At 51.7% G+C, this 15,111-nt stretch overlaps 1 protein-coding gene across 3 annotated transcripts in view; it reads right to left on the reverse strand.

Moving 5' to 3' along the window:
• Positions 1 to 15,111, reverse strand: part of SEL1L3 (SEL1L family member 3) — a 109,920-nt gene that overhangs the window by 12,968 nt on the left and 81,841 nt on the right. For all 3 annotated transcript variants that reach the window (XM_002709381.6, XM_017350581.3, XM_089327027.1), the window contains 6 exons: positions 14,029 to 14,205; positions 11,970 to 12,097; positions 8,583 to 8,666; positions 2,061 to 2,151; positions 1,836 to 1,920; positions 437 to 546 (listed from right to left, as the gene is read on the reverse strand). In XM_002709381.6, coding sequence (XP_002709427.1) covers positions 437 to 546; positions 1,836 to 1,920; positions 2,061 to 2,151; positions 8,583 to 8,666; positions 11,970 to 12,097; positions 14,029 to 14,205 — 675 coding nt within the window. The remainder of the gene's footprint in view (positions 1 to 436; positions 547 to 1,835; positions 1,921 to 2,060; positions 2,152 to 8,582; positions 8,667 to 11,969; positions 12,098 to 14,028; positions 14,206 to 15,111) is intronic.

Below are 15,111 nucleotides of genomic sequence, written 5' to 3' on the forward strand. Positions count from 1 at the left end.
AAATCAAAGAACACCTCCCCGAGAGAAGGCCTGTCCCTGAAACACTGAGCCACATCGCCAATTGCCCCGGTTGCTACGGGGTGAAGGAGTTTGCCAGAATCTGGTAGAAACACCCTTAGGTGGGGAGTCAGCCATGCAGGGCCAGACCCTGGGCCTTGAACAATTCGCTATCTTGTAGTATCACGGTATCTTCAACTATAAAGTGGCAATAATAACCTCTATCTGCATGGGACGGCCGTGAGAATGGTGTGGGGAATACAGCAGGTGCTCACCTAAGATTAACCTCATGGATGACTGGTGCCCTCAGAGATCACACGTCAGCACAGGTGAATGAGGACTGTGAACTCTGTGGCCTCTGTGGCCGGCGAGGGCCGGGCGGACCTCTGGCGAGCCTGCAGCTGGGCACTAGCAAGAGCTGGTTTTCCTGGTCGCTTACCTGGGAGTCTCCGTCCAGCGCTGCTTGGGCATACATCTGCACGGACAGCTCAAGGTCCTGGGATTGGTTTTGGTGGCCATAGTAGTAAAGATCTCCCATCTTCAGATAGGCTGCAGGGCACAACATGCAGAATCTGCATTTGTCAGGCACTGTATAGGCCGGCGCACTCACCCAGCCCGGGGCTCTCCCTGCTACAGGCTGTGGCTGCGGGGCCAGCACTGCGGTATAGCAGGCTAAGACTCCCCCTGCAGCACCAGCATCCCATATGGGCACCGGTTCAAATCCCGGCTGCTCCACTTCCAATCCAGCTCCTTGCTAATGGCCTGGGAAAGCAGTGCAAGATGGCCCAAGTCCTTGGGCCCCTGAACCTGCGTGGGAGACTTGGAAGAAGCTCCTGGCTCTTGATTAGCCCAGCTCTTTCCATTGCGGCCATTTAGGGGAGTGAACCAGCGGATGGAAGACTTCCCTCTCTGTCTCTCCCTCTCTTTGTCTGTAACACTGCTTCTCAAATAAATAAATAGGCCGGCACCAGGGCTCACTTGGCTAATCCTCCGCTTGCGGTGCCAGCACCCTGGGTTCTAGTCCTAATTAGGGTGCCGGATTCTGTCTCGGTTGCTCCTCTACCAGTCCAGCTCTCTGCTGTGGCCCGGGAGTGCAGTGGAGGTGGGCCCTGCACCTGCATGGGAGACAAGGAGGAAGCACCTGGCTCCTCGCTTCAGATCAGCACAGCGCCGGCTGTAGTGGCCACTTGGGGGGTGAACCAATGGAAAAAGGAAGATCTTTCTCTTTCTCACTGTCTAACTCTGCCTGTCAAAAAAAGAAAAATTATAAATAAATAAATAAATTTTAAAACAAAACAAAAAAAGGCATCTGTGGCTGCGATGTTACTGGGGACTAACAGCCCTCTGGGGGCTGGGACCAGAAAGTGAGTTGTCAGGCAGCTGCTGCCACAGACAAGGCCCGGAGCAGAGAGAAGAGGGGAAATCCTTGGTGTCTCGCCTCTGCCACCCTGCACCCTTCTGCCGTGTTGGCTGAGACTCTGGGAAGGCTGTCCACAGAGGCGTCGGAGCTGTGGCTGCTGGAGCCAGCCCCTCCCCTGGAGAGACGAGCAGAGAACCCAGGGAATACACAGCAGGAAGTGACCGAGCCCCGGAATCACTCTGCCCCAGCTTTCTCTGTGAGGTCGCACGGATTCAGAACGGTGGGTGTGAGCACACCGCGGATCAAGGGGGCGAGGGGACACGCGCCGCGGGCGGCTGACGGCCGTGGTCTCAGCGGCAGATCTGCCCGGTCTTCCCTAACTGTTTACCAGCATCACACTTCCCATGAGCTGTTGGCTGTTTCCTGGGACTCAAGACAGAAAGCCTGCATCATTTAGCACCCGCGTCTCTAGACATACCGAATGAAGGAGCGTCGATTTGGAAAACAGAGAGATTGTAGTATCTCCAAACACAGTTAACACCCAAGTATCTCCTGGCCAGGTCCTAAGAGGGAAAGGGGAGAAAAAGTGAATTCATGACTATTTCGGCCCACTGACTAATTTTGCCTGTTAAAAGCAAAAAACCCTCCAGCGCACTGCTCTTCACCTTAGAGTACCTACTCTGAGAAGAATGCATGGACTTACAGGCCTCTCCTCGCAGATGTGTGCTAAATTTGTCTGTGACACTTCAATTCCAGTTTCTGCGGCTAAAACATAATACAGCAGAGCTTCATGCCTAAAAATAGATGATTAATAATAAATCCCATATAGTGGCTCTTACTAATATTAACAGAGAGCTTGATATTTAAACATAAGACGGCACAAAATAAGCAGTTTTTTTTTAAACTCTAAAGTCATGAGTTGTGTTGTTTTTTTTTTTTTTTAAATAAATACTGTTGTTAAAAATACTGCATGCACTGGTTTATTTTTCCATCTTAAAGGCTGCACGCCCAGATAAGGCTGGGAGCTAGTTGGTGCAACAGCTACCTCTACTGGCCACACAGTGTGTTGCATGGCGGCTGGGAGTGAGAGGTTGGTCTCTGGCCCTTGAATCCTTGCCCTTACTTAGCACTGGTATTAAGGGAAACCCCTACGCTTTGCAGTCCTCTGTTTCGCAAATGGCTTTCTAGGGCTTAGGCATCTGAACAAGCTTAATTAAACCTGAGCTTCTGTTATGTTTGAGACGTTTGGCACTGATTCAGTTTACAAAGGGCTGATATCGACGGCCAAAACGTGTATAAAAAATGCCTGTAGCTGTTCAATCGTGGCTACTTACTGAATGACTGCAAAACCCTAAGTGACTACTTTTCATCTGCTGGGGACTGACGCGACAGTCCTATCAGGAGTGGTGGTGAGGCCTGGGGGAGTGGGCCTCCTCACCATCACTGCTGGTGGGGACGGAAGACTGTGTGGTTTCACGGATGGGGGTCCTGGGACTGCACCCACGGCTTGGCCCTCCAGTTCTCTCTCGTGGGGGGTGTATTCTAAAGAAGCGATCCAGGATATGAACAAAGACCTAACTGCAGGGAGCTTGTGGTAGCACTGTTTATCCAAGGCAAGGCAAAGCTAAACAAACCCACAACTAGAACCAACCTAAATATCTGAAAATCAGTGCGTGTTTAAATGAACCCAGCTACGGTTAAGGAAAAGGATGCTGGCCAAGAGTTTTCAAAACACCAAAAATGTTTATGCAGATTCTTCCATTCAACGAAAACAAGTATCTTTATTTCTGCAAAACAAAGACAAAGACGAATATACACAGGTACACCCCCCCCCCCCAATACATACATCCCTGTCTGTGCAGAAGAAGAAAAAAAAACCTTAAAAATCATCTACCAAAATGCTCACAAAACTTACCTCTGGGTAGTGGGAATGTAAACAATTTTTATCTGCCACTTTGGACTTAATGTGATGTCCTCAGTTTCCTATGTGTTACTCGGTGAATATTTATTACAACCCAAACCAGCTGTTTCTAAAGCTGATTTTTCTTTTTCAGTGCTGGCTATTAATCAGGCTTCTTTTATATTCGCTTTACCTAGGCACCGGTGTCGGGCGGGGCGGGGGAGTCCTGGGGGAGGGGGCAGAAGGCAACAGCGCCTCTGAAGTCAGCTTTCCCATGCTGCTAAAAGCAGCCCTGGCAGACCAGCTATGGAGACAGACGCAGGCAACTGGGGATCAAATTAGGACAGTCCGACCTCCGCTCAGCCACCCTGGAGGCCACAGGCCATGTGGCTGCTGAATGAGCCATTCCCAGCCCGGGATGCCGAAGGCAGCCGACCAGTGAGCCATGACTCATGCCGACAACAGATGAGGACGGCAGATGAGGTCGATTCGCACCGTCCCTGCACAGGCCCGCCAGATCACAAGGAGGCGCACCTGCAGCCCCACACCCGCTCAGAAGACGCCTCAGGGCTTCTCTTCTTGACATCCTGCTAAAACTCATGTTTGGTGCCGGGAAGGCTCAGAGCAGACCCAGGACCCCAGACCGCGGCGTAGCCAGCAGAAAAGTCCCCTCGTTCCTCAACAAAGAGCCTGCTCCTAAAGCCTTAGCCCCTCCGGCTCCTTCAGAGACACCCGGGCTCGGAGCAGAGCCTGTTTCCATCAGAGATCCACCAGGCAAAGAGGTGGTGCCGACCCGCAACCCGAGGTCACCCATCAGTCAGGCTGCCCTAAGGGTGTGGCAGGTGGCTCAAGCCATCCAGATGTAACAGAGCTGGGTGGGGGAGGGGACTCACGAGTTTGACACTTCCTGGAGGACCGCTCACTGTGACAAGCTTGGAGACAACATCTTGTCTCCTTGGAGCTGGGGGAGGTAGCCTTCTACCGTCTGATTATTGTGGAAACCTGCGGGACAGGTCATAGAATTCTCAAGCATTTCCGGGCAGGAAGCAGGAAGCAGGAAGCAGGAAGATCCATCACGAAACAGAGGCGTGTGAACACCCTGATGGCAGCAGAGGTACTGAGCAGAAACCCCTCTACCTTCCACAGCCATCAGCCAACCCCTTGCGCCCTCTGCTGGCCGCACCATCCGGTCTCAAATATTGCAGAGGCAGAGACAGGCGGGGGCCAACTCTGCAGACCAGACTTTCTCAGCACACTTGAACTTCTGGGACAGGTCACGTGTGCAGGCCCACCCTCTACAGGGAGCATCCCCTGCCCCCACCTTCCAGCACTTGGTTCTTATTTAACCAACTTCCAATGGAAACCACCGAACATATTTATTTAGAGAGAGTTCTCCACTTAGACCCACAGAACAACTTGCAAACTGCAGGAAGCCCAAAGCTATGCCACTCAACTCGCCTGTCCTTGCCCGATTTCCTTCAAGGCTTGGGAAGTCAACCAGAGCACCTGGCTTCACCGCCAGCGCCCCAGAGTGAAACCACTGTCTGGGTAGACGGGGGAGGGGACTTGGAGAAAGCAAATGGTTTGCAGCATCGTTCCCTGCATGCCCGTCTGGACGCCGTACATCCGCCTCCAGGCTTGCCTTAGTGATCCCTCGCAGGAAGCAACCCTTTGGCCGCGTGCTGTGAACTCCGCGTGTGAGTATACGCTCTGGGTAGGTTCTCAAACAACTCTACGATTTCTTCTGTGCTTGCGATGCTGCCCAGGCTGGGGGCATCAGCCTTGGAAGGGATGCAAACAGACTCGGGGTCTCAGTGGAATTCAAGATCCCTGCCCTATTGCCTCTTTCATCTGGGAACTTGCATGCCTACTTGTCTTGCCTCGAGCCTTCTCTAATCCGGCTGACCTCTTGGGCTAAGCATTTTGGAGGGTCTATTTCAACAATAAAACACGGGGAGCAGATAAAACGCACACGGGGAAAAGCAGGGAGAAAAGAAACACGACGGCTGGGCTTTCCTTGCTAACTTCTGGTACCCACAGACAGCCTCAGGCGCCGACCACATTATCCTCTGTGTGAAGCCCAGACAGCACAGGGCCTTCTTCTCCACCACACTCTCTTTTCAAGCATCCCTTAGAACTCGGACCGACACAGAAAAGCTCAAACGCATCAAGCTGACACATGTTAATTGGATAATAACACCCAGAATAAATTCGCTCACACAAAAATGAGAGATGGTTGATCGGGTCCGATTATAGCAAAATAGAGGGGACCCAGAACAGCAACACCGTCACGGGAGAGGCAGGCACACATCCATTTCCCGTTTAACCCCTGGGGAGGGTCTGGAGGCGGGGGGGGGGGGGGGCCAGGAGGAGATGGAAGGCCCCTGCCCCCAAGTTGATTTGGCCAAAGATTTCCCCATTGTGATGCGGATTCTGAATTGCCTCAAATACACCACGCAGCAGCATCAGTATCCACCCCGGCACGCACACGGAGAGAGCCACGTTTATACGCGCGCAGGGAGTAAATTAGGAAAATCCACTTTGGAAAACAACAGGCATCATCTTGTCAAGCGAAACATTCAATGTTCTTAAAGACAAAAAAAAAAAAGAGGGGAAACCAGGCAGACCGCGTGAACCTGAGAACAGGTCCATAAACTGCGGTTAATACAGCAGGAAGAGCGAGTATAAATTAGGGTTCTACATGCAATGCATGAGCCTTGGAAACAGACTGCTAAGTAAGACAGCAGTGGAAGGGCTGCAAATAATATGATTTTAGTAATATGAAGGCCAGGGGTAAGCTAAGCCGAATCCATTGCTTAGGAATACACCTACGTATAGCAGAACTATCGAGAAAGCAAGAGGCACAGAGATCAGCGAGATCTGGGACAACGGCTACTCCTGTGGGTGGGATTTAACCTGGCAGCCACGGGCGGGGCCTTCAATGGCACCAACCATGCGCATTTGCTTACACAGGACAGCGGCTTTGCAGGTGTGGGTTTCACTGTGATGCTTTGGAGCCTACATATGCGTCACACACTCGTCCACACGTGTCAAGCACTGTGTGACAAAGGAGAGAAAAGGCACGGGCGGTGGCTGAGCTCAGAGCTGTGGCTCCAGTGCTCCCCCCCTCAATGGGATTCTGAACAAGCTCCCAGCATTGCGCACAGCCGTTAGGTTAAACGTTCTAGAAACCGGCTCTGTCATGTCGCTGCCCTCTAAAACCATGGATGGCTCCCCGCTGCGTCACAGATGAGGCGTGAAACCTGTCACGCAGAAGCCTGGACAACAGCCCCTCACTGTCTTGCCCTCACAGCAGACTGGGCAGCTCACAGAATCTCTAGACTCACCCAGAACCTTCCCATCTCTTGGCTTTTGTCCCCGCAAGCCCCTTCACCGCCCACGCTGTCCCCCCACAGCTAAATGAACACTGTCTCCAGCTGCCAAGGCTGGATCACCCCGACCTCCACTGTGGAGGTTGTCCTGAGCCTCCCACGCCAGACGCAGCCTCTTTGCTTCCCAGAACCCCCAGCGTTCTGTACACACTGCCCATGAGCTTGAACGTGGTTGCTGTCTGTGTGCCTCTGTTCATTCATTTGGTAATTTCTCTGCAGGGTCCTGGGGCAGCTGATAAGTAAAGAGTAAGTTAGGGGGCTGGCGCTGTGGCACGGCGGGTTAAAGCCCTGGCCTGAAGCACCGGCATCCCACATGGGCACCAGTTCGAGTCCCAGCTGCTCCTCTTCCAATCCAGCTCTCTGCTATGGCCTGGGAAAGCAGTAGAAGATGGCCCAAGTCCTTGGGCTCCTGTACCCATGTGGGAGACCCAGAAGAGGCTTCTAGCTCCTGGCTTTGGATTGGCGCAGCTCCGGCCATTGCAGCCATCTGGAGAGTGAACCAGCAGATAAAAGACCTCTCTCTATCTCTACCTCTCTCTGTAACTCTTTCAAATAAATAAAATAAATTAAAAAGAAAAAGAATAAGGCAGGATCCCTGTATGTGTATGTGTGTGTGTGTATGTGTATGTGTGTATGAGTGTGTGTGTGAGTGTCTGTGTGTGTGTGTGTGTGTAGGGGCTGCTTACTGCTGCACTCTCCTAGGAAAAGCCCACATAGGAACACTTTGACACTTGAACACTGAGTTTGCTTTAAGAAGCTTGTGGGAGGCAAAGAGTATAGAAAGTCCGATTTGGGAGTTTGGGGAACTGAAGCTCACTTGAAAAACAAGACATCACAGCACAGGCGTGGGAAGGTATCTTGACCACTGGGAAACGCTGATTTCATTTAACACCTTTTTCCTTTTCGATTGTGCAGGGAAGCTGCAGGTAACAAACTTTCCAGGATGCTAATAAGAAGCACTCGAATTCGGCGCTTGGTTTTTCCTGGGCCCATTTCCCCTGCACTGTCAAATTCCACACTGCGTGTGATGCTGTCTGTTGGCTGCTGGTGGGGAGCTGGGCCAGGGGAGAACACGGCCTTCTCTCTTACTTGTACTTTAGTTTTAAATGAAGGCTCAGATCGGAGTGTGCAGACTCGGTCTGGTCTGATGTCCTGGAGGCAGAGGACTGAGGAGGGGACAATGTACATGATACATCCTCTGTGGTTACTACCAAAGGGAAAGAAAGAACAAACCAGCCAAGAGAGTGTGGCCCGAGAGAAACCGAAGACTGAGTTCTAGAAATGACAGAAGAAAACAATCCGAGAAAGGAAGTCGGACTAAGTCTGGAGAGGTGCCCCTTATTTGTGAAATCAGCGAGTGACGGGGGGACGTTTGTAAGATCTCACGGGGGACGGCTCACCCGTGGGGGATGAGGACTCTGCTACTGTGTCAGAGGCTAGGAAGGGGGTGTCTGCATGCTTGTGGTCCTGGACGCGGGCAGCGGACGTCCAGCAAGGCTGGGCTCTGGGTCATGGCAGCTGCGATAGAATATTCACAGCAGGAGGCAGCCCGAGCCTTGAACTCGTGACTGCGCTCTCTTCCTGTGAACAAAGCCGAGACTTCCTGTGGCCTGGCAGTGAAAGGCAGAGGATCTCAAAGATGCCCTGTGCTGGCTCCAGACTTGCAGATTAGTAGGAATGCGATGTCAGTGCCCTGGCTGTCAACCTGACACATGGACACTCCCCCTAGAGAACTCGTCTCTGGGTGTAATTAAACATGGAAATGCTATGTTTTCTAATCAACAGCCAATCAGTCCGCGACACTGAGGACCATGACGGGGGGGGCTGTGATCTTGCAAATCGCTTTTGTGCTTGCCTTCTTCAGACTCCTAAGACAAGACAGACTGAGAATTGGGGCTGAGAAAGTTCGTTCTATCGCGGGGCCCGAGCTTACCATGAACCCTCCAGGTAGGCGTTGAGGCCTTTGCGAATGACATGGCCCAGGTAGCCATTTTTCTCAGCTACGTGCTTTGCCCATCTGAAAAGGGAAAGGAAGAGAAAACATGCAAATCGTGGTAAATTCAATAATCTTTTTTTTTCTTCCTATGATCTCAATAAATCCCACTTGGGGAATATTTTGCTTGTTAGAATTTTTATAAAGCAACAAACCAAAACTGAATGTTAAGAAGGCAAAGAAAATACATTTGGGGAGCTTTTTGTTCAGCGTCCTTTTTAATGAATGCTTACGAGCTGTCGTTTGTGTAAACAAAGATATGTAAGGTACACAGTAAAAAATATCTGCCAGTGTGGAAAACGTAGTCTTCATCAAGAGTTTGAGCCTCTCTCCACCAGAACACGCTTACAGAGTCACTGTATGGTTTTCCTATTTTGTTTCTAATCCCTAATGTATTCTGGAGGGTTTTCTTTTAATAATGAACTAGTCTGTTATAATCTTTAGGCTTAGTCTCCAAATCAGGAGCATAAGAATGCATAACTAATAAGGTAACAGAAGGAATAAACAGAATAATTTTTAAAGTACTTGTTTACTACAAAAGAAAGACCAAAGAAGGTACCAAAAACCCAGAAGAGAGAAATAGGAAATAAATAGTAAAATGGTAGAGTTAAAACCAAGCATATTCATAATTACATTAAATGTAAATGGACTAAATACACCAATTCAAAAATAAAACTGTCAAACTGAGAAAAAAAATATAAAAATACCAATTATATGCTGCCTATAAGAGACATTACATTAAAATTTAATTAAAATTAAAGGACAGAGAAAGATTGGAGATAAAAGGATGAAAAGAGGTATAACAAAAAACTTTGAAAATAAAACCTGGTATAACTATATGATCAGAAAACACAGACTCTAAAGCAAAGACTACCAACAGAGATAATGACGACCTTGTGCAATGCTAAAGGGGCCAGCTAGAAAGGCAAACCTTTTCTAAACCTCTACGACTCAAACATAAAGTTAAGATACACAAGGCAGAATTGACAAAACTGAGAGGTCCTTAAGTCTACACACATCGAGGGGGACTTGAACATACTTCTTTCAATAAAACACACAAAGAAAAAAAAATACACAAGATTGGAACAATACAATTCACACAGCTGGTGCCATTGCGACATATGCAGACACAGTACCCCACACGTTTAGAAAGCATCCTGTTCAGGAGGTCACATCTGCCAAGGCTGATCACACACAGCTCATAAAGCAAGGCTCAACAAATGTCAGAGGCTCAAGTCATCCCAGCACATTCTCTGATCACAGTGGAATTAAGCCAGACATCAATAAAGGACAGTAGCAAGCTCCATAAAAAACTCACACTCACACCACACATCCCAAACAGTGATAAAAAAAGCTCCAAGTTCATCTAAGTCCAGTTTTTAATCAATGAGTTCAGGTCTGGTTGGCTTTGACCTCAAATGACTTATGAAAAATAACCTTTTGGGGGGCTGGCACTGTGATGTAGCAGGTGAAGCCGCTGCCTGCAGTATCAGTGTCCCACATGGGCACAGGTTCGAGGCCTGGCTGTTACACTTCCGATCCAGCTCTCTGCTGTGGCCTGGGAAAGCAGCAGAAGATGGCCCAAGTCCTTGGGCCCCTGCACCTGTATGGGAGACCTGGAAGAAGCTCCTGGCTCCTGGCTTTGGATCGGCACAATTCTGGCTGTGAACCAGTGGATAGAAGACCTCTCTCTCTCTCTGTCTCTCTCTTTCTGCCTGTCTCTGTAACTCTGCCTTTCATATACATCTTTTAAAAAAAGAAAAAAGAGAAATAATCTTTTGGATGGTCAGGCTATTGGTGTGAAAAAATCAGCAAATGTGTTCTCTGCGTAGGGCAAGGCAGAAAAGGTTTTAAGTTTCGTGAGCCCCATATGGTTTCTGCTGCATATTCTTTTTCAATGACTTTCTTTAAAATTTAGTTCTACTTTTATTTATTTGAAAGGCAGAGCTACAAAGGCAGAGAGTGAGGGGGGGCAGCCTTCCATCCGCTGGTTCACTCCCCAAATGACTGCAACAGCCAGAGCTGAGCCAATCCGAAGCCAGGAGCCAGAAGCTTCTTCTGGGCCTCGCACGAGGGTGCAGAGGCCAAAGGACCTGGGCCATCTTCCTGCTTTCCCAGGCCATAGCCGGGAGCTGGATCAGAAGAGGAGCAGCTGGGACAAGAACCGTTGTCCATACGGGATGCCAGTGCCTTAGGCCAGGGCTTTAACCCGCTGTGCTACAGCACCAGCCTCTGTTCAACAACTTTTTTAAAAAGCAAAACACATCCTTAAGCATTTGAAGTTGTACAAAACAAGCACGAGGCCACATTTCATCTGTGGGCCGTACTGTGCCAGCCCCTGTAAAACAGTTCAGATATGCAAGATCTCAAACACATGCTTCCCGTGCACCAGCCTTCAGGAAGCTTCTGCAGGAAGTGCCCTTCCAAGAAAGAGGAAGACAGGGGCCCATGAACGAAGGGGGAACAGAACTGGCAGAAAGGGAGCCCCGGCACGATGATGAAGTGAAGCCCTGGACGACAGCGCTGTCCCGGACAGACCCAGGAAAGATGTCACCAAGAAGACACAATCAGCAAACACTGGGCACACAGAGGGCAACCGAGACACCGGAGGGGTAGGTGGAGATCAAGTGCACAGGAAATGACAGGTACAGAGACGCCAAGCAAACAGCAAAAGTAACTTCCACCAGGAGCCACTTGTGCAGGAAAGAGAAAGTAACTGTGGCACACTGCCGGGCTCGGCCGTGGATGGCAGGAACAGGGTCACGGCAGCGGACTCCTGATGCTCTTCTAAGAGAGTAACTCTACTCCGAGAGCGGGGAGCGAGTGTGAGTGTGTGAGCAGCGGGAGGCGGCTGAGGGAGGGAGGAGAATTTCTGGCTCTTGAAACTGCACGCACGTGTAACTGATGACAATAAAATCTCAATTTAAAAAACCTAAGAAGGGGCCAGCGCTGTGGTGCAGCAGGAAAAGCCGCTGCCTGCAGTGCCGGCATCCCATACGGATGCTGGTTCGAGTCCTGGCTGCTCCACTTCTGATCCAGCTCTCTGCTCTGGCCTGGGAAACCAGTGGAGGATGGCCCAAGTGCTTGGGTCCCTGCACCCATATGGGAGACCTGGAAGAAGCTCCTGGCTTCGGATCCAGCCCCAGCCATTACGGCCATCTGGAGAGTGAACCAGAAGATGGAAGACCTCTCTCTCTCTCTGCCTCTCCTTCTCTCTCTGTGTAACTCTTTCAAATAAATAATCTTTAAAAAATGCAAGCAAATGGAAGCAGACACTGTGTTTTCAGAAACGGCTTTTCCTGAACATGCACCACTGTGGGTTCTTACACGACGGCTTTCTCGGGGTCTCTGGGGAACGTCTCCAGGTTGCCTGTGATATAGTAGAGAGAGCACCACAGGGTCCCCTCGATGTGTCCTCCCTGCGCAGCCTTGTGGAAATACTCTCCAGCTAACGTCTGCAAGAGAGGAACAAACGGCCTGCTGGTTAGTGCCGAGTCCGCCTGTCACCGGTGGGTCGGTTTCACCAGAGCCAAGGTCAAGGGTACATGACGCTGGATAGCATCACAGCCCTACAACTTCTGATGGTGCTCAGAAAACTCGGTCGAAGAACCCTTCGAGGAGGGCAGCCCATCTCAGAAGCTGGCCTCTGGGGTGGAGGACCTGCCTTGCCTACCCTGCGGACCCCATACACGCATGGGGACGCACGTAACCATGGACACCGCTCCATCTCATCCCACCCCCACGAGGCCCTGCGAGCTGGGGAGACGGCTGGGCAAAGCCACAGCAGCTGCAAACTCAGGCATTTGCTTTCTGACCTCACCCAACCCCTTTCTGCAAACTCGGGCGCCCGAACTGCACTGCCAGTAGGGAGGTGAGAATTAGAATATGGCAATAAAACCCCAGGCTCACAGATGTGTGGGGCGGTTCGGCAGACATTGGCAGTGCATAAAAATACCCAGCCTTGTGTGCAATCAGAGAGAGGGCGGGGGTGGCAGAATTAAACCAACACGGAGGCTGATTACTACTATTTTTCTGAAGCAGTTCTCTCTTGTTTTTTAAAAGCATGGGCTTGGGAGTCAGACAGGCCGAGGTTCAAAGCCCCTCTCTGCCCTGGCTACCAGTGGGGTCCTGGGTGTGTCAGCTAACCTCTCCAAACCTCAGCTTTCACCCAGTGCAAAATGTGGCTTCTGGCAGTCCCGGGTGTCTTAGGCTTTGGCGAGGATTAAATGAGATGACATATTCTTGAGGTTTAGCTCGGCGCTTCCTAAAGCAGTTCTCTCCCTCCCCACAGCCTGCACTGAACACCCTGGAAGGTGACTCCTCCCCACCTCTTGCACCCCACACCCAATCCGTCCGCAGTCCTGGCCGCCCCACCTTCACAGTGAGTGAGACTCCAACCCCATCTCAGCCCCTCCACTGACATCCACTGCCCTGGCCCCACCGGTCTTCCCTCTCGCTTGGATTCAGTACCTGACCCCCTGCTCCTGCACTCGCCTCACCCTAGTGGTGTCTCCTAGGATCCGGGTGGAACCTTCCAGAACACAGCCCATTGCTGGCCGTGCGAGGCTGTCCAGCAGTCGCCGGCAAACCCAGCGCAGCAGCCGAGCCTCCGTGATCTGAGCGGCTGCCTTGTCTGGTCCCCCCATCTCCTCCCCCCGTCCTTACCCTGTTTGATTGCTCCCCGTCACACTGACTTGTTTCCTATCTTTTCCTGCACCAGAGCTAGCTGCACCAGAGCAGGCACCGACCGCGCTGGCTGCCGCTGTATCCCCAGTGCCCACAGTGTCTGGCAGAGTGCAGTTCAACCAACTGCGCTTCCACGGCCATCAGTATTAGCATCAACACGGAGGGTTCTCGTGTCACATGGGCTGTCGAGGCCCGGACACCACGAAGTGCATGGCTCTGGCCTGCTCAACCTCCCAGGGCCTCAGCGGTCGACTCTGTCCAATGGACACAGTCGGAGCTGTTCCCTCAGAGGACAGCTGGGACGCCGTGAGGCCGCAGCTGCTCTTGGCACAGAGGAGCGCTCGGCAGACACCAGAGACGGCCAGGGTGGTTTCCAAGCTTCTTAAATCATCGAGCGCAGCTGAACTCAGCTCCCTCTGCTCCCAACTCCACACCCAGGCCTCCCTCCTCCAGGAAGCCTTCCGGACGACTCCGCCCTTCTCTGGAACTCTCTGGCTCATGCCACTTACCACATGCTTGGCTAAGCACCATTCTGCCCTCTTCGCTGCCTGTCTTCCCAGACTGGACCCCAGAGCTCCTTGAGGACAGGGTCTGTGTGTTGGGGTGTCTATCCCCACCCCACCCCCGAATGGTGCCTGGTCCAGGCGGGGCACTCAGCACACCTTCGCCGGATGCTGGGCTGATCTCAAAGTCTACTCACCTGATTCCTCCCAGGAACTCCTGGGAAAATGCCATCCAAATACAGGACTCCCAGGTTGTACGATGCGTCTGGGTTCCCCATCTCTTCCGCTCTCAACCAGTACTTAGCTGCTTTGGCATAGTTTTTCTTGAATTTGTGGTAATACCACCCCAGGCCATTGACTGCTTGATGCAACCCCTGCGTTTCAGAACAAGAATGAAATTACTTTTAAAATTTTTTTTCCTTTACTCTCCCCCAAAAAATGAAACCCAAAGAGATCCGGAAGGATTGTTGTAGAAGCATTCAGAGTCTGAGCACAATCTCCCTTGTTTCTTTTTTCGGGGGCAGATGGCATTAAAGAAATGCTAAGTGCTAAAACCCGCGTGGATTTCCCTCCCGGCTGCTGCTGGGATTTCTGCCTTCCAACGCAGCGGTGATCCTGGCCCCCAAATCCTCGCTCAGCGCCTGTGGGCTCCTCCGCAATGCGCTAGTCTACAAAAGGCCTCTTAGTGCCCTGCAGTATCAACAGTGACCTTGAAATTCATGCGCGCTCGGCTGCGGCACAAGGCCTGAAACCTGCCCTGGCTGGGATGGGTTCCCGCCTGCCCATCTGTTGATTCCTCTGCCCTGAGCACCAGCAAACCCTCTAAGGGAAGTGGCTGCAACATCCTACTTGCAAGGCACAAGTGCTTTGTGTCTGCGCGGGCGCCCTGCTTCTGACCCGGGGGGTTCAGACTCTGGGAGCGGCTGATGCAGAAGGGCAGTGCAGAGAGGAGAGGGGGTGTTTGGGAACTGCAGCTAAAGCTGGGGCTGACAGCAGGGCAGAGCCGGTCACGTCCGCTTAGCCTCGGCCTCTGTGCTTGTGCTGAATTCCCTCCATCAGGCACCATTGCACCTGCTTCCAGACGGCAGCTCCGGAGCCCTGCGGGGACGCCAGCAGTCCGCACAGAGCCTCCTGCCCAGCCGGAGTCACCTGTGCTCATTACTGGCCACACAGCACTCTCGCCCCCTCACTTCTTGTCAGATGCACAAGACCAGGAATGGGCAGGGGGACAGGATCAGAGGTGCAAAGAGTTCCCGGGCCATTCCTGCAGACGTGGAGAC

The sequence above is a fragment of the Oryctolagus cuniculus genome, chromosome 2 (genome assembly GCF_051225735.1).
Source record: "Oryctolagus cuniculus isolate XC-2025 breed Fujian yellow rabbit chromosome 2, ASM5122573v1, whole genome shotgun sequence".
NCBI lineage: Eukaryota > Metazoa > Chordata > Mammalia > Lagomorpha > Leporidae > Oryctolagus > Oryctolagus cuniculus.